At 44.3% G+C, this 24,485-nt stretch overlaps 1 protein-coding gene across 2 annotated transcripts in view; it reads left to right on the top strand.

Annotated features, from left to right (window-relative positions):
* Positions 1-24,485, top strand: part of C1QTNF12 (C1q and TNF related 12) — a 104,244-nt gene that overhangs the window by 29,130 nt on the left and 50,629 nt on the right. The window contains exons 3-4 of one of the 2 annotated variants that reach the window (XM_030186119.1): positions 13,539-13,661; positions 18,681-18,792. In XM_030186119.1, coding sequence (XP_030041979.1) covers positions 13,539-13,661; positions 18,681-18,792 — 235 coding nt within the window. The remainder of the gene's footprint in view (positions 1-13,538; positions 13,662-18,680; positions 18,793-24,485) is intronic. The other variant, XM_030186120.1, reaches the window with a different exon arrangement.

The following is a 24,485-nucleotide window of genomic DNA, read 5'->3' as shown; positions in this document are numbered from 1 at the left end:
AAAATAAGCCTGATAGTAACATAGTAGATGACGGCAGAAAAAGACCTGTACGGTCCATCCAGTCTGCCCAACAAGATAAACTCATATGTGCCACTTTATGTGTATACCTGACCTTGATTTGTATCTGCCATTTTCATGGCACAGACCGTAGAAGTCTGCCCAGCACTAGCCCCGCCTCCCAACCACTAGCCCCGCCTCCCACCACCGGCTCTGCCACCCAATCTCCGCTAAGCTTCTGAGGATCCACTCATGTGACTGCATTTCTCTGAGGAGCTGCTCAGGTGATTGCAAGCCCTATGGATAGACGTGTGTGTATGTGCTGGAGGGGATACTGGAGGTGAACAAAGGGATTTTATATCCTATTTTCACACATATAAGCCTTATCCCCTATAAGCCGCACCCTAGTATAAGATGTAGGTTTTCTGCCTTTGTGTAAATGTGTCTCTGCATTAGCTGCACCTATGTATTAGCTGCCGCTCGGGTGTGCGCACATGTTCTGTACACCAAATCCTCAAGTGCGGGGGTTAATGTGCGCAATACTGATGGCCGCAAATTGTAAGTTTTAAACACGAATAGTGAACACTAGACATGTGCGTGTGTCTGAACAAAAATGAAAGTGAAAGCGCACTTATTCAGGTGCAGAAGAACAGCTGCTGATGTGTGCTGACACTTCTGGGCATGCGCAAAAGACTCACGTTTACCACAAAACCTTTGTGTGCATGGGCCAGGCACGTTCCTCCTTCCACTTTTGTTTTAATATGTGGATTTAACAGTGCATAAAATGTGATAAACTTCACATTGCATAGTCCATTGCACATTTATGTAGACAGGAACATGTATTCTTCTTCAACAAGGCCTACAATGAGAACCTACAGCCTCACTAAGTCACCTCACCAACCCACTCAATTATGAACGCCTACCTTCTATAACTACCCTAAACACTCTCTCCCTTCTTCTTTCTTCCCTTCCTAATCGCTACACATTACTAACTGTATCTGATCTGATATCCTGAAATGACAATGTTAACAAATCTATGTAAGCCACATTGAGCCTGCAAGTAGGTGGGGGAATGTGGGATACAAATGCAATAAATAATAATAATAATATTAGCTGTATCTTTGTATTAGCTGCAACCAGTGATGTGCTGGTAAATTTTTAACAACAGGTTCTCTTCCCGGTCCACCTTTGCGCCCCCCCCCCCCCCCATCCCACCCCACAACAAGCTCTCTCCCCGGTCCACCTCTGCATAGAATGACGATTACCGCCCATTTTTTGCCACACGCCAGAAAATAAAAATTATTTTCCGGCACACGTAGTAGACGCATGCCAAAAATGAAATTACTGCAAGGGCTACACAGTAGCTGGGTGGTAACTCAAAACTGACACGCACTGGGCACGCATAGGCGCCTATGCGGCTTAGTAAAAGGGCCCCTATATCTATGTATTGAATATTAGGGGTTCAAAACTCTAGTCCTTGAAGGTAGAGCACTTCCCTTAAGCAAATTAGGTGGTCGCCTAGAGCAGGGGTTCTCAACTCAGTCCTCAGGGAACACCCAGCCAGTTTGGTTTTCAGAATATCCACAATGAATCTTTTATTTATTTATTTATTTTATTTATATCCAACATTATCCCAATGATCAGGTTCAATGTGGCTAACAACTTGTTTTAATTAACAGTACAAAAAGTGATGTGGGATAGTATACATTAAATAGTAATAACAAAGTAAATGAGGGTTGAGTATTACAATAAGTAATATGGAAACGAATGCTAGACGCAAAAAGGTAATTTATAGTCATCCATGTATAATAACAATTAGAGTGGAACTGAGAAATCGGAATAATTGTACAGTTAATAGGGGTTTAAATTAATTATGATCATCTGTGAGAAATTGCTTAAACAGAGATGCTGTAAGGTACTTCCAGAATCAAATAATTAGGCTCCCATCTGATGAATTTTGGGAGGGAATTTCACCATTTGGTAGAGGTAAGGGAATCCTGACATGTAGATTGACTTATAGATCACATTTTTGCAACTGGGATAGTGAAAGGTTAGATAATCTCGAACCAGGGAGAGCGTTGTGAAAGGGGAGATCAATTAAAGATTGCATATAATCAGGGGTTAAGCCATATAGAGTTTTGAAAACAAATGCACATAGATTGAATGTTATTCTGGCTTTGATTTGGAGCCAGTGTAACTTTATAAGTAAAGGGGCTGCACTTTTGAATCTCATAGTCTTGTAGACTAATCTGGCTGCTGTATTTTGAGCTGTCTGCATTTTTTTCAAGGAAGATTCCTTACAGTCAGCAAAAATGGCATTGCAATAATATGCATGAGATAGATTTGCATGCGCTGTATTCTTGGTATGCAAATCTATCTCATGCATATTCATTGTGGATATCCTGAAAACCTGACTTGCTGGGTGTGCCCTGAGGACTAGGTCGTGAAGCAGTGGCCTAGAACGCCAAGATTCTGGTGGCAGCAAAAGGCAGTGGGCAGATATTTTAAATTCTCTCCTCCCATGAAGGCCCTACCCCAGCACTTACCCTAGTGTAAGGGTCCTCAAATCCAGAGCTCAAGGTCCAGAACCCAGCTTGATTTTCAGGATGTTCACAATGAACTTGTATGAGATCTGTTTGCATTCAACGGAAGCAGTGAGTGCAAATAGATCTCATCTGTATTCATTGTGGAAATCCTGAAAACCATGCTAGGTTGTGGCCCTCAAAAATTGGATTTGAAGACCCCTGCCCCAGGGGCGTATCTGACCTTCAGTGGTAGGGGGGGCCAGAGCTGAGATGAGGGGGCACATTTTAGCGCCCCCCCCCCCCCGTGGCACCGGCGCCGCCATTGCCATCATCGCCCACCCCCTGCCGCCGCCGCCATCGCCATCATCGCCCACCCCCTCCACCGCCGCTGCCATCATTGCCGACTCGACCCCCCCCCCCCGCGCTCACTCGCCGTCGCCTACCTCGGCTGGTGGGGAGTCTGACTCAGAAACCTGAAAGGAAGGAAGAAGACTTCGGCTGGTGGGGGATGGGGTCCCCGTCAGCCCAGGTAGGCGATGGCGAGCGAGCGGGCAGGCGAGCGGGGGGGGGGGGGGTCGATGGTAGGGGGGTCCAGGGCCAAATCTACGGGGGCCCTGGCCCCCGTGGCCCCATAGCTGCGACGCCCCTGCCCTGCCCCACTGGCTCAGCCCTCATGGCTGACAAAAAGAAAGGCTCTTAATAGTGTTGTCTTCTTGCCAGCCCAGGGCCATTCTCATGGCATGAACCATGAAATCCTATTACCTTGTGGTTCATATCATCAGACTGACCTCATTTGGCAGAGGAAGCAGGCGGATTATTAAACACTCATTTTCCTGCCAGCCATAGGGGCCGAGCTTCTGGGAGAGATGCTGGGGTAGACTCTATTGGGGCATGAGAATGTTAAATTTCTGGGGTTTGGGCAGAGGAGATAGGAGGAAGTGAGGAATGTCCTGATTGCCTGTTATGCTAGAGGAGCCTAGCATTGTACGCCCTCTTCACAAGGTCCTGTCACACCCATGCCAGAAAATGCTTTTTCATGCAATAGCTAGTAGATGTCTGTAATTCTCTCACTGTGGAGGTGGTGGAGACGAAAGCAGTGACAGAATTCAAAAAGGAGTGGGATAAACACAGAGGATGCCTGTTTTTAGAAGAGGATGGACTCAAAGCAAAACTTGACTTTCACACTTCAAAAAAGGCATAGAGATAGAGGAGTGTAGCCTTCATGAACCAGCAGGTACGACTCTGGTCACTTTACTAGGCAAACTAGATGGACCTTACTGGTCTTTATCTGCAGTGTTACTATGTTCCCCTTCCTTCTCATCTACTGTTACCCTGTTGGCAGTTCTATTAGTGAGTGATTGACCCAGCCTTGTCAGGAGGGATGTGAGCCTGACAGCTCTGTCTTTGACACTAATTACTTAATTACAATGGAATGTGAGTAAATGATGGGGTAAAATGGCTAAGATTACCTTCATTTTGGTTTCAGGCAGACTTAGTGGTGAAGACAGGACAAGGTCCTGGAAGGCCAACAGCAAGTACAAGCAGGGAGGACCCGGGATAGAAAAAAAACTCTACAATAAAATAGGTTGTGTCTGACATAGATAACTCAGGCAACCGTGAGCTCTCTCCCTTCCACACCACATTAATAAACACACATACACTTTGTTGATGGACAATAGAAGGTTATAGCTTTATTGATCTGTACATTGACGTCATAAGCCAAACCAGTCTCAGTTCTCTATAGCCATTCCCTGAGCTTGCCATCTGGGGCCAGCCTGAGTGATGCTGTGACTGGTGTTGCCATCAAGGGCCAGCCTGCACCCTTCCCAGTGCACCTTAACACCTGCTTCCCACCTTTCCTTGATACCATTTCTCTCCATACTCCTTTTCTGGGGCTCAATGCTTACTGGCTTTGGTATCTGCTTCCCTGTAGCTGCCACAACCTCTTTGCTTCCTCTTCCCTGTTTCCACTTCCATCAGGCAGGGGAAAGGGTCAGCACAAATGGGAAAGAGGTCGAGACACTGGCTTGCCCCCTTTTAACCTCTATCTGTTGGCCCAACCTTTTCATCAGCCTGATCCTACCCTTGGCCTTCCTCTCGCCCAGATAACTTAGCATCCATTAGCTGCAATCCACCTCCAAGAAGGGGGGGAGGGGGAGGTCTCCTTCTCTCCCTCCTCCCTCCCCCCAGGAAGGGGTAACTGTAAGGGAAGTGAATTTTAAAGATTGTTTTCCAACCCTGTCTGGACCGACCAGTGCACTCGGGGTCTGTATTGTTGATTAGAAGTAATTCTGTTTAAAAATGGTTGTTTAACTTTGAATGTGTGAGAACAAGTTGGGATGCAGAAGATAAGACACAGCTCTAACTAATTTGGTATGTGAAGGGGAGGATGGCACTTGTTTTTCTGGGCCCAGCTTGGCCACCTGGACTTTGGAAAGCATGTGACCATGTTCCCACAGTGCTAAATAGAGAAGCATTCTGTAACTTTCCATAGCTCTGAATATGCACTCAGAGCCTAATAAAAAGGGAGGGCTTGTCGTAGCAGGGTGGGAGTTCATCAGTGGGCAGACGTATCATGCAGAAGGTCTGCTCCTGGTCTGAAGCTCCTAGCTCTCGCTGTGAACCGGGCCCCCCCCCCCCAGCTGATGATAAGAGCCTGGATGATGGAGACCAGTGATGTTGTATGTATAGTGTATGTATTGTTTCTTTCCTGGTCTAAGAACTATTTGCATTGCTTAGTTGTAGAGACCAGTGATGTAATGATTGTTTATGATTGTTTCTCATTATTGTGTGTATATAGCTAATCATTGTATATACCTTAATCATTGTAGAATTTAGCACCTCTAATAAAGGTTTAATTTACTTGTTACGATTTATTGAGTAGTCTGTGTCAGTGAGGCAGGCTGTAAATCCATAGCATTACAGCAACAAAGTCTGGTTACTGTTACCTCCTGGGCACCTCTTTATACTTAGGATTTCTTTTTCTAATTAAGGGAAAGGGAAAAGGGAAATGGGACTTGACATACCGCCTTTCTGAGGTTTTTGCAACTACATTCAAAGCGGTTTACATATATTCAGGTACTTATTTTGTACCAGGGGCAATGGAGGGTTAAGTGACTTGCCCAGAGTCACAAGGAGCTGCAGTGGGAATTGAACTCAGTTCCCCAGGATCAAAGCCCACTGCACTAACCACTAGGCTACTCCTCCACTAGCAACATTCCATGTAGAAGCCTGCCCTTGCAGATCAGCAACGCGGCCGCGCAGGCTTCTGTTTCTGTGAGTCTGACGTCCTGCATGTATGTACAGGATGTCAGACTCAGAGATACAGAAGCCTGCGTGGCTGCGTTGCTGATCTGCAAGGGCAGGCTTCTACATGGAATGTTGCTAGTGGAATAGGAACATTCCATGTAGAATCTCAAATAGTAGCAACAGAATCTAGGGAAAGGGAAATGGGACTTGATATACCGCCTTTCTGAGGTTTTTGCAACTACATGCAAAGCGGTTTACATATATTCAGGTACTTATTTTGTACCAGGGGCAATGGAGGGTTAAGTGACTTGCCCAGAGTCACAAGGAGCTGCAGTGGGAATTGAACTCAGGTCCCCAGGATCAAAGTCCACTGCACTAACCACTAGGCTACTCCTCCACTAAGTAGGGTCCCAAGTATCCCTGGCTGTGACTTCTTCTCTACCACCACACCAAGGTTTGGCCAAGGCACAGTATGCTAAAGAGATTCTCATCAACCATTAGTAAATGATAAAGTACATAAGTACATAAGTAGTGCCATACTGGGAAAGACCAAAGGTCCATCTAGCCCAGCATCCTGTCACCGACAGTGGCCAATCCAGGTCAAGGGCACCTGGCACGCTCCCCAAACGTAAAAACATTCCAGACAAGTTATACCTAAAAATGCGGAATTTTTCCAAGTCCATTTAATAGCGGTCTATGGACTTGTCCTTTAGGAATCTATCTAACCCCTTTTTAAACTCCGTCAAGCTAACCGCCCGTACCACGTTCTCCGGCAACGAATTCCAGAGTCTAATTACACATTGGGTGAAGAAATATTTTCTCCGATTCGTTTTAAATTTACCACACTGTAGCTTCAACTCATGCCCTCTAGTCCTAGTATTTTTGGATAGCGTGAACAGTCGCTTCACATCCACCCGATCCATTCCACTCATTATTTTATACACTTCTATCATATCTCCCCTCAGCCGTCTCTTCTCCAAGCTGAAAAGCCCTAGCCTTCTCAGCCTCTCTTCATAGGAAAGTCGTCCCATCCCCATTATCATTTTCGTCGCCCTTCGCTGTACCTTTTCCAATTCTACTATATCTTTTTTGAGATACGGAGACCAGTACTGAACACAATACTCCAGGTGCGGTCGCACCATGGAGCGATACAACGGCATTATAACATCCGCACACCTGGACTCCATACCCTTCCTAATAACACCCAACATTCTATTCGCTTTCCTAGCCGCAGCAGCACACTGAGCAGAAGGTTTCAGCGTATCATCGACGACGACACCCAGATCCCTTTCTTGATCCGTAACTCCTAACGCGGAACCTTGCAAGACGTAGCTATAATTCGGGTTCCTCTTACCCACATGCATCACTTTGCACTTGCCAACATTGAACTTCATCTGCCACTTGCACGCCCATTCTCCCAGTCTCGCAAGGTCCTCCTGTAATCGTTCACATTCCTCCTGCGACTTGACGACCCTGAATAATTTTGTGTCATCGGCTCGTGCGTCGATGAAGAACGCAGCTAGCTGCGAGAATTAGTGTGAATTGCAGGACACATTGATCATCGACACTTCGAACAGTAGAGTGCCACAGGTCAAGATCTTAGGCATAGGTTAAGCTAGACACTGCATAGGTCAGGATCTCAGGGGTAGGTCAAGCTAGACACTGCATAGGTCAGGGATAGGTAAAGATGGACACTGCATAGGTGCTTAAAGAATGTGCACAAAGATGTCTATAAAATATGCTTTCAGTACTTTTCTGATCAATCAGAACTATTTTGGTACAATCAGTGTAGCCTGCTCTCCTTTAATACCCACCTGCTTTTATTGTTAGTACATTTTGAATGCAACTTTTTCAGGTACATCAGAAGCAGAAAGCCTGTGAGAGAAACTGTGGGACCATTAGATCACAAAGGAGCAAAAGGGAGGACAAGGCCATAGCGGAGAAACTGAATTCATTCTTTGCTTCGGTCTTTACGGAAGAAGATGTAAGAGAATTCTCCTGTACCGGAAATGGTTTTCAAGGGTGATGTTACGGAAGAACTGAAAGAAATCTCGGTGAACCTGGAAGATGTACTGAGTCAAATTGAGAAATTGCTGATCTACTGTTAATAATATGCAACCTGGCTTTAAAATCGTCCATAGTACCTGAAGGTTGGAGGGTGGCCAATGTGATGTCGATTTTTAAAAAGGGTTCCATGGGTAATCTGGGAAATTACAGACCGATAAGCCTGACGTCAGTGCCGGGCAAAATAGTGGAAAATATTATAAAGGATAAAATTACAGAACACATAGACAAACATGGTTTAATGGGACAGAGTCAGCATGGGTTCAGCCAAGAGATGTTTTACCTCACCAATTTGCTTCATTTCTTTGAAGGCGTGAATAAACATGCGGATAAAGGTGAGCCGGTTGATGTAGTATATCTGGATTTTCAAAAGGCTTTTGATAAAGTTCCTCATGAAAGACTCCTGAGAAAATTAAAGAGTCATGGGATAGGAGGCAAGGTTCAGGTGTGGATTAGGAATTGGTTATTGGACAGAAAACAGAGGGTAGGGTTAAATGGTTATCTCTCTCAGTGGAGGAGAGTGAACAGTAGAGTGCCACAGGGATCTGTATTGGGGCCGGTGCTATTTAACATATTTATAAATGATATGGAAATCGGAACAACAAGTGAGGTGATTAAATTTGCAGATGCCTCAAGACTATTCAAGATTGTTAAAACACATGCAGACTGTGAAATATTGCAGGAAGACCTTAGGAAATTGGAACACTGGGCATCCAAATGGCAGATGAAATTTAATGTGGACAAATGCAAGGTGATGCACACTGGAAAGAATAACCCGAATCATAGTTACCTGATGTTAGGGCTCACCTGGGGCGTCAGCACTCAAGAAAAAGATCTAGGTATCGTTGTGGATAATATGCTGAAATCTTTTGTTCAGTGTGTGGCAGCTGCCAAAAAAGCAAACAGGATTCTAGGGATTATTAGGAAAGGGATGGTGAATAAGACCAAAAATACTATAATGTCTTTGTATCGCTCCATGGTGCAACCGCACCTTGAGTATTGCGTTCAGTTCTGGTCGTCGTATCTCAAAAAAATATATAGCGGAATTAGAAAAGGTTCAAAGAAGAGCGACCAAAATGATAAAGGGAATGGAACTCCTCTCATATGAGGAAAGGCTAAAGAGGTTAGGGCTCTTCAGCTTGGAAAAGAGACAGATGAGGGCAGATATGATTGAGGTCTACAAAATCCTGAGTGGTGTAGAACAAGTAGAAGTAAATCGATTTTTTACTCGTTCCAAAAGAACAAAGACTAGGGGACACTCAAGGAAGTTACATGGAAATACTTTTAAAACAAATAGGAGTAAATTTTTTTTCACTCAACGAATAGTTAAGCTCTGGAACTCTTAGCCGGAGGATGTGGTAACAGCAGTTAGCGTATCTGGGTTTAAAAAAGGCTTGGACAAGTTCCTGGAGGAAAAGTCCATAATCTGCTATTAAGACAGACATGGGACAGAAACTACTTGCCCTGGGATTTGTAGCATGAAATGTTGCTACGATTTGGTTTTCTGCTAGGTACTTGTAACCTGACTTGGCCACTGTTGAAAACCATTGGTCTGTCCCAGTATGGCTACTCTTATGCTCTTATGCATAACACAAGATGGAGGGGTGGGGGAATGCAGAACAAGCTCAAGATCAGTCTGAACTATGATTTGAGCTGATGATGACTTTAACGCTCACTTTTCCAGCACTTGCTCTGTTTTACTTGGCATCTTGGTTTGGAAAACCAGCCATAAGGGCCCCCTGCTAGAGTAATTCCTTCTCAATGAAACACAGGATTATAGTTTCTTAAATAGCAAAAAGAAATAACTATTTTCTGTTTTCTCTATAAATACCTTTTTCTAGGATAGAAGACCTGCCCAGCCCCTCTTAAATTCATTCCCATTTGAAGTGTGACAGTGGTTTCATCACCCCTACTTTTGTCTGCTTAATGGTGATACATGTAACACTCGACACGGAACAGGGTGATCGTTTAAGATTCTTTCTTAGGCTATTTATTAACAAGCCTGGATTCCAGGCCACAACTCATTATTCTGAGTTGTGTGAAACTCACTTTATTTCTGTGAAGGCTGTGAGGAACTGGTGTTGTGCAGGATGGGCAGCTGTAGTGGCCTCTCTGGATGGAGCTCAGTCTTGCAGAGAAATAAGTTAATGGTACTTTCAGGTTTGGCCAGGAGGAGAACAGCAACATCCCTTACAGAAAACAAATGCTCTTAGCACAAATGTTTCCTGACCTCTGTGTCAAGTGATGGTAGGAAATTGGGATGTATTAAAATGTGTTTTGTGTTTATGCAGGAGGTTTAATCCTTCTGCTTTGGCAGTGGTCCTTACACATCTGCATGTCCTCAATGGGGTGAGGTGGCCGGGTATTAACTACCTGTATAGTACAGATTGTCAGCCTCAGTCAAAAGTCCTCTGCTCATGGCTCAGACCCTATGCTTGGATCTGACCCAGGAGACTAAAAGGTCATATTGTGCACTGCTGCTTTTAAAATATAATTTTATTGGGCGTAGTGTTTCCAAATGGTTCCATTTGCATATGCTTGTTTGGCAAGTCCAGCTACTGGACAACTGTGTTGGATGCTTAGAAGCTGAAGCTAAGTATTTGTCTTTACATTTAAATTTATTTAATGCACGGTTGAATTACAGGGACATTCATAATTTTGATTTGATTTATTGAATTGATGTTACTTTGACCATAGTTTCACATGTGGAGATTTTGCTGACCTATAATGGTGATTCATCCTACAGTCATTTATGTAAAATATTTATATTGTTTCCATAAATCAAATACAGAACTTATAAAATAACAGTCCAATATAAATTTAACAATTCATGTAAATCATCTCTTTGCCTGATACAAATTTCCACATTATCTATCAAAACCCCTTAAGACCCAACAAGATTCCTCGTTTCTTATAGCCTCTGATCTACTCAACAATCGTCCCCTCAATCCCCACAGAATCCCCCTTCCCCCATCCCTCCCAAATTCCCCTAATCCCCTCACCCCTCATTAGCTCTGTCAATCATCAGTTTCAGAAGGGATGTCCATTAATGGCAAAAATAAAGTAAAAGTAATACAGTATCTGTATGCATGTTGTCAGTTATACGTGTAATTTATTTAAAATTAGTCTCTTGTATTCTCGGGGCCAATGACTGTACATAGTTTTCCCAAATTAAAAGAACACATTTTCTGCATTTAAGAGTAAAGTTTACCTCTCTGGCTTCCCACATCATAACAGCGTTCAACTAATTCCTCCAATGGCAAAACAACAGAGTATCTCTTTGCATTCAGAGTTGAAGAATATATTTCTTTCCCACCAAAATGGCTTTCTGAACAAAAAGGCGATGACCTTTCCCCTTAACCCTCAAGTCCCTGACCTTATCCAACACAAAAGTATCCTCTTCTCTAGGCAGGGGCGTAGCCAGACACCCAAGTTTGGGTGGGCCTGGACCCAAGGTGGGTGGGCAGAACTCTGCCTTGTCCTACAAGTGATTTGGTTTCTCCCTCTCTCGCCTGCATGCCATGTGGTCTTTCAAACATCCCCTCTCCCCTGTATAGCTTTTAAATAGCAGATTTTCACCGGCAGCAAACAGTTGTTGGGAGTTTTGGGCTGGTGGGGCTTGGGGTCCCTGCCAGACACATTATAGGTGTGCTGCTACTTGGTGGGCCTGAACCTAAAGTGGGTGGGCCTGGGCCCACCCCAGCCCACCCTTGGCTACGCCACTGTCTCTAGGTGATTGTTAAATTCACTGAGGTCTTTTTTTTCCACTTGTATTTTTCAATTTATTTTGCATCAGACTAGTTTGTATTAATATTTTGCTCAATTTTTATTTATTAGGGTTTATTTACTTCCTTTTTGAAGGAATTCACTCAAGGTGGTGTACAGGAAGAATAGATCAAACATGAGCAATAGGCAATTGCAGCAGTAAAAATATTAAAGTAACAATACAAAGCATGGCGTGGTATACTAATTACAATGTCAACATAATATGTAATAGAACTTTTTAATTGATAGTGAAGGGTATAAGCAAAGATGGAACATATAGATAGGTAAGAGAGTAAGAAGAGTTAGAAAGTAAGGGTGACTAATTTAAAGAAAGTTGCACATGAGGTCAGAGAGAAGGTTAAATATTAGCTAGGGTATGAGTGGATAAACATGTCTTGCTGCTGTATGTGCAGCCCTTGTCACTTCTTGTGTGTGTGAGTGAGACTATCAAGTTAGTTACTTCTTCCGTTAAAGGCCTAGTTGAAGAGCCAAGCTTTCACCTGCTTCCTGAAGTAGTCTTGTGTTAAGCGAAGCCTTTCAGGCAGTGCCTTCCAGAGTATGGGGGCTACTCCGGAGAAGGCTCGCTTTCGGGTATCACATCATGTAATATCTTTTGGAGAGGGTGTGGTTAGTGATGGTCCTTGAGAGGACCTTAGTGTCCTTGGCGGTGTGTAGAGGATCATCCTATTCTTCAGGTACTCAGGGCCATTTCCTTTAAGGGCCTTGAAGATCAGACATAGAGTTTTAAATTTAACCCTGTATTGTACTGGTAGCCAATGAAATTTTTGCAAAAATGGTGTGATGTGGTCACATCACTTGCAACATTCTATGACTCTTGCTGCAGCATTCTGAATCAACTGGAGCGGGTGCAGGCCATTTGTAGTCAGACCGTTGTATAGTGCATTGCAGTAATGCAGTCTCGATGTTATCATGGTATGCACAACTGGGATAAGAATTATCTTCTTGATGTAAAGAGAGAGGCAGCGTATCTGTCGCAAATAGTAGAGGCAGCCCTAGAAGGTTGCTTGGAATTGGGGAAATTTAACCCTGTATTGTACTGGTAGCCAATGAAATTTTTGCAAAAATGGTATGATGTGGTCACATCACTTGCAACCTTCTATGACTCTTGCTGTAGCATTCTGAATCAACTGGAGCTGGTGCAGGCCATTTGTAGTCAGACCGTTGTATAGTGCATTGCAGTAATGCAGTCTTGATGTTATCATGGTATGCACAACTGGGATAAGAATTATCTTCTTGATGTAAAGAGAGAGGCAGCGTATCTGTCGCAAATAGTAGAGGCAGCCCTAGAAGGTTGCTTGGAATCGGGGAATCAGAGTAAATGTTGAATCTAACTGTATTCCAAGGTTCCTGACTTGTGATTTGAGGGGGAGTTCGTACTTCCCAAAAGAGATTTTGATGTTAGGTATGTATCCACTTGTGTTAGGGACCCGGTGAAGCTCGGTTTTACTTGGGTTCAGGCCAAGTTTGTTGTGTTTAGCCCATTTATATATTGTTTTTCTGATTTTCTTTCATTTTGCGTTATCTCATGACAGTAATGAATCTCACTTCTAAGCCAGGTTATGTGGATGATCTCAGTCTCTCAAATTTACTGCCTACATTCACCATAATGCTTGCATTGTGCCAAAGACACCTTCCTTTGGAGTTCATAAGATGTAACATATATAGGCAACTTATCACGGTGTGCTTGAAAATTCCTTTTAATTAAGCCTATGGTACCAAAAGTGATGGGAAATATTATGTATCTGTCTGCCACATTTTCTGGTCTCCGATTGCATTTCTTCATACTTCTCTGTCTCCACATGATTCACAGTTAGCATTGAGATTCCTGACCTGCTTTAGTTTTCTGATTTCAGCCGTGTGTTATTTCATTTTTGGAATAGTTAGATCCATTTAACTTTATAATATTTCTGTTTACAGTTTTCAGAAGAACCAGATGTAGAAATAACAGACCCTCGGCAAACATGGATTAGGTTTGTCCATCGTGATGATGGCAACAATTCCAAAAAAAAATGCAAAGGCAAAGACAAAGACAAGAAATTAGTAAGTTTGTGTAGGCAATGTCAGAAGTTAACAAATGTGATTGAGAAGTATACAGTTTGGATTTTCTTTACTGAAGTTATCAATGGCCATAAATTCATCTGCCCAACAGCAGATGTAAATGTCCACACCTGCAAGGTAGGGGCGATTTCTGCCACTTACCCTAATATTTTATAAAGAATTACATACAGGGGCATTTTCGAAAGAATGTCCAAATCGGAATAGAGATGTCCAGCTCATAACATCCAAAACGGACGTCCATCTCACATGTATTCAGGATTTCCTGTTCGAAAAAATGTGAGATGGGCATCCATGTGCTGAGGACGTCCATCATGAACAGCCATTTTACGAACTGGAATGTCCAACATATGAATGGCAAAAAAGCAGGGATAAGGACGTCTGACTGGCAGCATTCTTAGAAGAATGACCACACACAGACATCCCTGCAGAGCAGAGGGGCAGCCTAGCAGTAAGTGCAGTTGGCTTGAAACCAAGGGCTCCGGGAGCAAATCCCACTTTAACTCTTTTATTTTGTAGTTGTCAGTCCTCCAGGAACAGAAAAATACCAACTGTACCTGAATGTACACCACTTCAATAGCCTTCACACTTGCAGGTGGCTTATATATTTTTGCACTGTAGGTATTTTCTGTTCCTGGAGGGCTCACAATAAGAAAAAAAAGAAAATTTTTCTTCACCCAACGTGTAATTAGACTCTGGAATTCGTTGCCGGAGAACGTGGTACGGGCGGTTAGCTTGACGGAGTTTAAAAAGGGGTTAGATAGATTCCTAAAGGACAAGTCCATAGACCGCTATTAAATGGACTTGGAAAAATTCCGCATTTTTAGGTATAACTTGTCTGGAATGTTTTTACGTTTGGGGAGCGTGCCAGGTGCCCTTGACCTGGATTGGCCACTGTCGGTGACAGGATGCTGGGCTAGATGGACCCTTGGTCTTTCCCAGTATGGCACTACTTATGTACTTATGTACTTATGTACTAAAGTGGGAGTTGAACCTGGGTCCCTTGGGTTAAAGCCCATTGCACTAATTACTAGGCTATGCCTCAGATCTACATTTTGCTTTGTTCAGAATGCCTATAGTACCTGAAACTATCACAGAGCCTGCTATTCCTTTCCAGTTTCACCTTTGGGGAGATGGAGGGGGCAGCAACCACTGGGGGATTAAGGATGTGTCATACCTTAATCTCTCCAGTGGCCAGCTGCTCAATGAGAGCATGCTTTTGTTCCCTAGACATGAATGAAAAAAGTTCTAAGGATGTCCTTCTTTTTAGACTTGGACATTTCTTTCAATTTGGTTATTGCTGGTTGGACGTCCTGATTTTGGGCCCTCTAAAGCCCCACCCAAAACACCCCCATTTGCTGTATGGACATACTGCTGTGTTGGATGACCGTTTTCTGCCTTTGCAAAATTGGGATTTGGATGCTTCAGGCACGTGGACGTCCATTTGGGTATTTAGAGACGTCCATATGCTTCGAAAATAACTCCATAGGCATCTATGTGTCTTTATCACATAGCACCTAAATAGGCAGCTACTTGCCTGCTTGAACTAGGCACTATGGCACCCTCTTATAAAGTTACCCTTCAGATGTCTATTGATTGTGAATATTATTGTTGACTTAGGGTGCACTTGATCATGGATAGTACAAACCTTGATACCTGACTTGCGCCTATGTTTACTAAGCGGTGCTATGGGAGCGTTAGCATTCTTAACACGCATAAATGGTTTACGCGCATTAAATGCTAATGCGCCCATAGAAATTTATAGGTGCGTTAGCGTTTAACGTACCTTAAATTTACAGGCATGTTAAAAATGCTAACGCACCTTAGTAAACATACCCTTTGGTAAGCATAGACTTATTTTCCAAATATAACACTTATTTGGTTAGGCTGGAAAAAGAATAGAGGCCCCTGCCAGTCCAATTTTCTAATTAAACATCAGTGAAATCCATAAAGCTTTCCCCCTGATTGCCACAGGGGGTATAATTATGAAATTTAATTTAATTTAGCAGTTTGTACATTGCTAAATCAGGCCCAAGAGTCCTTCCCAGCAGTTTATAAGGCTGTGCACTGGACAATTTTTCACCTTGTTTAGTTTCTCGTTTCATTTACTTCATCTTAAGAAGTATTTAATTTCGGTATTCTCTTCCCTCCCCTCCCCCTTTACAAAAGTTGTGCTAGAGGCTGCTACGCGACAATGCCGACACAGCCCATTTACTTTGAATGAACTACGTCGATGTTACTGCACCGGCAGCTGCTAGCATGGCTTTTTTTAAAATGGGGGGGGGGGGGGGTTATTATTAGTGCATTACTATTCTTAAATACTGCACCTTTTGTAAGACTGCATGTTATTAATGGCACAATGAAAAAAACCAAAATATCTAGATTTTTTTCTATTGTTCTATTTTGAAAAAGACAAGAAGCGACACATCTCTAGTGGTTTGCAATTTACACAATTAAGAGATGAAAAAACAGCCCGACAAGCTTCACTTCCACCCTTCTAATATGACTGCAGATCAAACATGCTGCCAGACTTAAGCACAGGGAACTAGGTTTTCATTTTCTTTTGAGCGTCTAGCAATAGTCAAAGTAAAGGTCCCACAGCAGAAAAGACTCTTGCCTGCATCATTTATTTTTGTTACATTTGTACCCCGCGCTTTCCCACTCATGGCAGGCTCAATGCGGATTACATGGGGCAATGGAGGGTTAAGTGACTTGCCCAGAGTCACAAGGAGCTGCCTGTGCCTGAAGTGGGAATTGAACTCAGTTCCTCAGGACCACAGTCCACCACCCTAACCACTAGGCCACTCCTCCACTGTTGCTACTATTTGAGATTCTACATGGAATGTTGCTATTCCACTAGCAACATTCCATGTAGAAGTCAGCCCTTGCAGATCACCAATGTGGCCGCGCAGGCTTCTACATGGAATGTTGCTAGTGGAATAGCAACATTCCATGTAGAATCTCCAATATTATCTATTTTATTTTTGTTACATTTGTACCCCGCGCTTTCCCACTCATGGCAGGCTCAATGCGGATTACATGGGGCAATGGAGGATTAAGTGACTTGCCCAGAGTCACAAGGAGCTGCCTGTGCCTGAAGTAGGAATTGAACTCAGTTCCCCAGGACCAAAGTCCACCACCCTAACCACTAGGCCACTCCTCCACTATGGTCATCTTCTAGTGAGTAGACTTCGAATTTCTTAAAGGGATATTCCATTCCACTCTATTTGACACATTTAGGGCCATGTTTAATAACGTGCGCTAGCGTTTTTAGCGTGCGCTAATTGCTAGAGACACCCATATATTCCTTAGCATGTAAGATAAAGGTTGTCAGCATGAATTGTGCATGGAGTTTTACAGGCAGCCAGTGTAAACGCTTGAGCAATCGCATTACTGTTCCTCATCTAGCTTTCTCATGACAATCTATAACCTCCAAGTTCAGAACCAGCTGAAATATTTTTGTCAGACTGTCTGGTTAAAAAAAAAAGTTTGGACAAGTTCCTGGAGGAAATGTCTGTAGTTTGCTTTTGAGACAAACATGGGAAAGCAACTGCTTGCCCTAGGATTGGTAGCATGGATTGTTGCCATGATTTGGGTTTCTGCCTGGAATGGCCACTGTTAGAAACAGGATACTGGGCTAGATGGACCATTGGTCTGACCCAGTATGGCTACTCTTATGTTATGGTAACTGACAAAATATTACAGTAATCCAATAACAGTGATGAAATTGCTGTCCTTGGGGTCTTCAGTTAAGAAAGTTAACTCTTTAATGGGCATAGGTCCTGGTGAAAACTGAATTCTTGTGCTATTGTACACTGGGCCAACATGAAATATGTTGCAAATACATGAGCTTTTGAGACCTCCTAAGTCCTTTTTATCAGATGCTAAGGATTCTGGAGCTCATGCTGCAATGCTGAGAATCTGGAAAAGAATGATTATTTTTTAAGGATGTTGTCTTCTTGTGTTTTGTGTTGTGAGTCCGATCTGGAGACGTCATGGACTGGATTGCTGTAGTTCTAACAAACGATGTTAGAAGACACAGATAAGGGAGAAAAAGTGACTTGCTCAAAATACCTATTACATTACAGAGATTTGGAATTATAGGGGCTGCATTTAATACACTGAGGTGCTCATTTTCAAAAGACAAAAGCGTCTCAAAAACAGCACAGAGTGGCAGATGGAATTTTTTTTTCCACAAAAACATCCAAGTTGCAATTTTTGAAACTCATATTGGAGATATTTTTCTCTTCAGTTCTAAATCACAAGGGGGTGTGTTGGAGAGGTGTTTTGGGCGGGATTTGGGCAGGCCAAAATGATACCTAGAGAAGGATGCACTGAGCAAAAAAGGTCTAGAAAATAGCGATTTTTCGAAACAAAATTTCCGGTTCAAAACTTTCCATGCTCAGGATAAGATTTCTCGATGTTTTCAGCAAAATGTCTACAATTTGACTTGGACGTCATATCGAAAATGCCCTTCTCAGCTTTTCCAAACGCATGCCTTGGATGAGTTACGATAGGCCTTACTTCTAAGTTGGTATTTGGGGTAATGTGAATTGTCCAGTCACAAGGAGTATCAGTGAGTGACGTGAGATTTAGATAATTGTTTCCTGGTAACTCTCAATCTTGAGCAATGGTTCTCAACTCCATCCTTGGGACACACCCACCCAATCTGGTTTTCAGATATCCACAATGAATAGAGAGATTTGCATATGCTGCCTCCATTGTATGCTGATCTAGTAGATTGCACTGAGAATCCCTAGAAAAGTAGGGTTGGTATGTTTTGTGCTTCTTATGCTTGCATGTTGCTGTCCTTTCACCTTTAGTGTCACTAATGACCTTCAAAACGCTATAGGCCAACTATTTCTCTCTACCTAGTATGGAATCCAAATGTTTTAACCAGTGATATAAATGATATACCGGTGAATTGAGGGATTAGAGGTTATGATGTAATGTAGACTGCTGACTGGATTTGATTCTTATGGTTTCTTTTGGCTGCTTTCTAAGCGTGGCCTTACAGGACCACCAGGGCCCCCAGGTCCCCAGGGACCTCCAGGACCAGCTGGAGCTGAAGTCACTCATGATGTCTTACTGCAGGAGTTCAAAGAGATGTTAAAAGGTAAAGTATGAACCATTAAAACCATTAACATTTTCCTTTGCCTTTAAACACAGGTTATAGCAGGCCCTATATTTAGCCCGCAGCGGTCGGCGATCTTTAAGGCGCTGATCACTGTGCGCAGAATTTGACTTGGATGTTCAATGTCAGGAGTAATCTGGGTGCCAGCATTGACTATCTAGGTTGTTCATGGCCACTGGAAATTATATGGATGCCAGCCAATATTTAGCGCTAGCATTTAGATGTAACACCCCCTTGTGGGGGTCTCTGGATCTGTTGCCCGACCTAGCTAGAGTCCCCCGTGGGCAGGCTCCTTCGGTCCCATGAGCATTTAGTGTCTGATACCTCCTCCTGTGGAAGAAAAGTGTTAGTGGGTGGGGTTACCCACTTCTCTCTCCTCCCTCCCCCAGGAAACCCAAAAATGTCCTCTGTGAACAAAGCTGTCCACCACAAGTTGAACAAGTTTATTGAACTATGTACAGGTATTGCTATACTTTTATAGAAAGGCATCGAAAGATTAGCAATGTTTAAAGTTTTGTTTTGAGATAACCTCTGAAACGCATGGATGAACATAATCCATATATCACACAGTCTAATACCAACACTTATAACCAATTACCTCCCTTATAGCAACTACTCTTTTAACCAACTGGTTCAGCTCATTTTGAATCCATTAGTCCTTTTGCGTAAGCAGCAATTCCTGGTTCCTTCCTGTCACTCTAGGTGAGTCTAAACTGTGTGGGCTTGGCAGTGTGGCCTTCTGTTCCACTCCTTACTCCTTCCTTATGTCCTTCCCTGGTCCTCCTCCCACCCAGTCCTCAAGTCCTGTCCTTCTGCTGGAGCACTCTGGGCTGCTGGCTGCTATACATCCAATGGAAACTGAGCCAGGTTGCTTTTTGGCCAATCCCTGTTGCCAAGGTCCAGGTGCTGATTGCTCTTCCTGGAGCTACCTCCTCCGCTGGGCTCCTGTCCTTCCCTGGTCCTCCCCTACCCAGTCCCCAAATCTCACCCTCTTGCTGGAGCACTCTGGGCTGGTGGTTGCTAGAGATGCAAGGGAAACTGAACCGGGTTGGTTTTTGGCCAGTCCCTGTTGCCAAGCTCCTGGTGCTGATCTGCACCCTGTGAACAGCTGCTGTGCTCCCAGTGTCAACCAATCCCCAGAAGCTTTTGCCGCTGGGCCTTTGGCACTTCCTCATACCTCCATAGGCTTTGCATGGGCTGATATGCCCTGAACCCACTCCCAAGGGCCTTCTCTGCCACTGTACCTGGGGTCCGAATGGATCCCCAAGCCTTCTGCTTTATCCTGATTGTCGTGAGCACCTCCCAAGGGTTGCTAATCTTTCCATCTTCTCGAGGTCCTGCTGTAGCTGAGAATACGAGCTCTTAACAGAGCTCTGTGACCAACAGTCCCAGGACTCCCCTGTAGAGGGCAACCTCTTCTCTGCTGGTCTTCAGGAAGAACCCATAGGGTACTTTTCCCTGCTGTGGTCCAGATAGTAGCCTGTAACAGAACTCTGTGACCAACAGTCCCAGGACTCTCCTGTAGAGGGCAACCTCTTCTCTGCTGGTCTTCAAGAAGAACCCATGGGGTAGTTTTCCCTGCTGTGGTCCAGTATACCAGTTCTTAACAGAGCTCTGTGGCCCACAGTTCCAGGGTTTTCCCAATAGAGGGCAACCTCCTGGCTCAAACAAAAGCCAAGCACAGAATATCTAAGTAACAGAAACCTGTAGACCCAAATACCCCTTCCCAGTCACCAGGTCACTGTTAGTATGTTCTTTATTATGGAGAGTAAATTCTCAGACCCACCCCCCTCATTAGCTGCTTCCTCTGTGTGCTTATGTTACTAAACCCAGTTTACTTTTATCCCCTTTAGTGGATAATATCCCTCAAAGTGTATAAATGTGGCTCCATCAGCCTGCCTGTATTTCCTTCAGTGAATAATTAACATAAGGGGGTGCTCACCTCCCTCTCTGCTTAGCTCAGCCATGTAACATTTCATGAAATGGATGCATTTCTACTGCATAGGGTAGCTGCCAGGTAAAGTTGCTAATTCTGCCGAAAACCGCAGAATTTAGGGACGTAGCTACGGGGGAGCATGGGGGCCGGGGCCCCCGCAAATTATGTCCGGGCCCCTGGTTTGGCTGGTGGGGGTCCCCACCCCCTCTCCCCAGCCCAAGCCTTCTTCAGCGCCGTCTCTGGCGCAGCCGCGTTCCTGCCCTGCTCTTCTTGCTCCTCCTGTCCTGTGCACGCTGACCCTCCTTTACATGAAACTGAGAAGGAGCGTCAGCATGCACAGGACAGGAGGAGCAAGAAGAGCAGAGCAAGAATGCGGCTACGCCAGAGATAGCGCTGAAGGAAGGCTTCGGCTGGTGGGGGTTGTGAGGCAAGAAGAGTGCGAGAAGGCACGAGGTGGTGGCGGCGGGGGGGGGGAGGGGGGGAGGTGAGGCGAAGCAAAGCAAGGCATGGCGGTGGGGGTTGGCGGCGGGGCAGCACTCAAAATGTGCCCCCAACCTTGGGCTCTGGCCCCCTCCCACCATAAGGTCTGGCTATGCCCCTGGCGGAATTGGCAACTTTACTTGGTAAAACTGCAGAATTGGGCTATTTCCCACTCCTCCCTGTGACTTTTTTTGAATGCCTGCAGGTTGTAGTTTTTTGGATTATTTTTGGCCCTGTTGGACGATTTTTAACCGCCACGACCCACAGGTTGACTGCTCCTATACAGCTTGCTTTGCTATCTGTCCTAATTGGACCAATAGGAGGTGAGATCTGGCTCTGTTTAAGTTGCAGTGGTGCGGTGCGCTCTGCGTGCCTTTTTTTCTCTTTCACGTGGTCTCTGTGCTCCAACCACGGTGGCCGCACGAACAGAGCAGAGGCAAGGCGACTGCAAGGCCCAAGGCAGACCACAGGAGACACGTCGGTGTTGGCTCTGGTGGCGGGTCCCCTTCTGATCTGCTGTCCGAGTCAGAGAGCAAATCGTAAGGAGTGGGGGACCACCTACTGCTGCCACCAGAGAGGAGGACGGAGGCAGAAGACAGGTCGGTGGCACAGTGACTGAGTCTGGGAGGAGGGGGAGGGAGCCGGAGTGCAGGGGGACTCGTGGAGGGAGCCCAGCTATGAGCTGCAGCTGCTGCATCCACCACGTTGTCATGCTTTATTGTTGGTAGCATTTTTATTTAATCTCACTTATATTTTCAAAGATGCCAGCTTGTGCAACATACGGATGTACACAGAGGAAGTATAATAAGGGAGTAACTTTTCATAGGTAGAGTAGTAATTGGCTGAGAAGGCTAGGGCTTTTTAGCTTGGAGAAGAGACGGCTGAGGGGAGATATGATAGAAGTGTATAAAATAATGAGTGGAATGGATCGGGTGGATGTGAAGCGACTGTTCACGCTATCCAAAAATACTAGGACTAGAGGGCATGAGTTGAAGCTACAGTGTGGTAAATTTAAAACGAATCGGAGAAAATTTTTCTTCACCCAACGTGTAATTAGACTCTGGAATTCGTTGCCGGAGAACGTGGTACGGGCGGTTAGCTTGACGGAGTTTAAAAAGGGGTTAGATAGATTCCTAAAGGACAAGTCCATAGACCGCTATTAAATGGACTTGGAAAAATTCCGCATTTTTAGGTATAACTTGTCTGGAATGTTTTTACGTTTGGGGAGCGTGCCAGGTGCCCTTGACCTGGATTGGCCACTGTCGGTGACAGGATGCTGGGCTAGATGGACCTTTGGCCTTTCCCAGTATGGCACTACTTATGTACTTATGTACTTATGTACTTATAAATCGTAACCAGTGTGTCATTTCTAGGAATGCCCTAGCACTGTTATATTTGTGCAGAGATTTGTTTTCTCCTGGTAAAGGGCCACTAAAACAGACATCATGTTATGAGAATCAGGTGCTCAACATTCAGAGATTCTATTTATTTACCACTTATTTATCACATTTATACCCCACATTAAACATGATTTAGATTGAAACCTGGGAACATGTAAAATCTTTAATTCCTGTGCCTAGATCAAAAGAGAGTAATGGTTTGTGGTGAAAACTTGCTCCTTTTGTGGGTGGATGGATTGATTATGAATTTGTACTAATTATGTTTATGCCGATGCTGCTTCTGCTTCTGATGATTATGATTGTGATGACCTTATTAATATTTATATTGACCTTTTTAATATTCATATTGACCTCATTAATATTTATATTAATATTTTGCTATTTTGGGGCTGGAAATTTTTTCACCATCTGGCAACACTGCCCAGACAAAAGGACTGTTAGAAACCTCTCTCATTTTCTCAATATAGTACAGACAGAGAAAAATCTTGCTTTTAAAACTCACTGTAACCAAAAGTCTCTTCTCTCCCTAATTTCTCATCAAACCTTCCCTTAAAAGCAGGGGAGGGGGGGGGAGTGTTCCTCAGCAGAAATCAATTGGTAGTTGCAGGCCCCTGATGCTCAACAGGAAACCCTCTCAACTCTACAGGTTCTCACTGGGGTTCAGGCAACCAAAGACCTCACTCTCAGTATGGCAGATGCTTTTATCCTATCCAAACCTCATCTCCATACATAAGAACACTGTCAATCATATTTCCATCCACAACTGTTTCAGTATCCCCATGTCCGCCCACAATAGGCAGCTCTACTAACTCCTATCACCATAGTAGCCCCTGGGGGTTACATGGATAACTACATAAAGTTAGGACAGCCTTTTTGCTGTCCTATCTTCATCCAGGCTCTTACCCTGATAGCGGTTCTGAAAATCACTGCTAACTGGGTAAATCTTCGCTCTGATCCTGGACCTTCCCGGCACTAACAAGATAGTGCTATGACAGCCTGGTTATGTGCCACTGAAACCCAGAGATCACCCAGTCAATGAGAGATAACCAGGTACTAGAGGTCTCTCCTACCTGCTCATCGCCTGCTGACTATCTATCCCAGACTGTTTAAATCAGAGACTCAAAGAAGATAAATCCATTTTTGGTGAATCTAGGGGTGTAGCCAGATGCCCAATTTTGGGTGGGCCTGAACCTCCCCCCTCAGGCTGGCATCTTTCTCCCCCCTCCAGGTGATCAGGGGGGTCACTTCACTCCCTGATCCCCAGTACCTTTACATCCATTAGGTCTTCACTGGCAGTGAGCAGAAACTCATTCCCCTTGCTTGTGCTGGCTCCTAGCCTTCCCTCTGATGCAACTTCCTTGTCCTGTAAACAGGAAGTTGCATCAGAGGGAAGACTTGGGCCAACGGCCTGGTGCAAGCAGGAAGAATGTGTTGTTGCTCATTGCTGGTGAAGAACTAAAGGATTTAAGGTACCGAGGGGGGTGGGCGTGGAAGGGAGTGGAATTAAGTGACTCCCCGATCTTCTGCAGGGGCTTAGGAATCCCCACCAGCCACATTACTGCAGTGCCGCTGTTGAGTGAGCCTGAGTCCTCCAAAGTGGGTGGGTCTGTGCCCTATCCATAACTACGCCACTGGGTGAATCTAAAGCATATTTTCCAACTCAACCATATTATATGCAAGACAGAATCACTCACAGCATTTAGGAAGAAATTAAAAACATATCTGTTCAGAAACGCTTTTCCCTGATACTCTGTATCAGATTTGTTTTGATATTCTGATGATGAAATTGTATGTTGTCTGTTTATTTTGATTATGTTTTTGATTAAGTGTGTTATATTTGTAATCCGCCTAGAACTGTG

The sequence above is a fragment of the Microcaecilia unicolor genome, chromosome 13 (assembly GCF_901765095.1).
Source record: "Microcaecilia unicolor chromosome 13, aMicUni1.1, whole genome shotgun sequence".
In the NCBI taxonomy this organism is placed as follows: Eukaryota; Metazoa; Chordata; class Amphibia; order Gymnophiona; family Siphonopidae; genus Microcaecilia; species Microcaecilia unicolor.
Note: the sequence above shows the minus strand (reverse complement) of the source record. Positions and strands in the feature narration are given on the sequence as shown.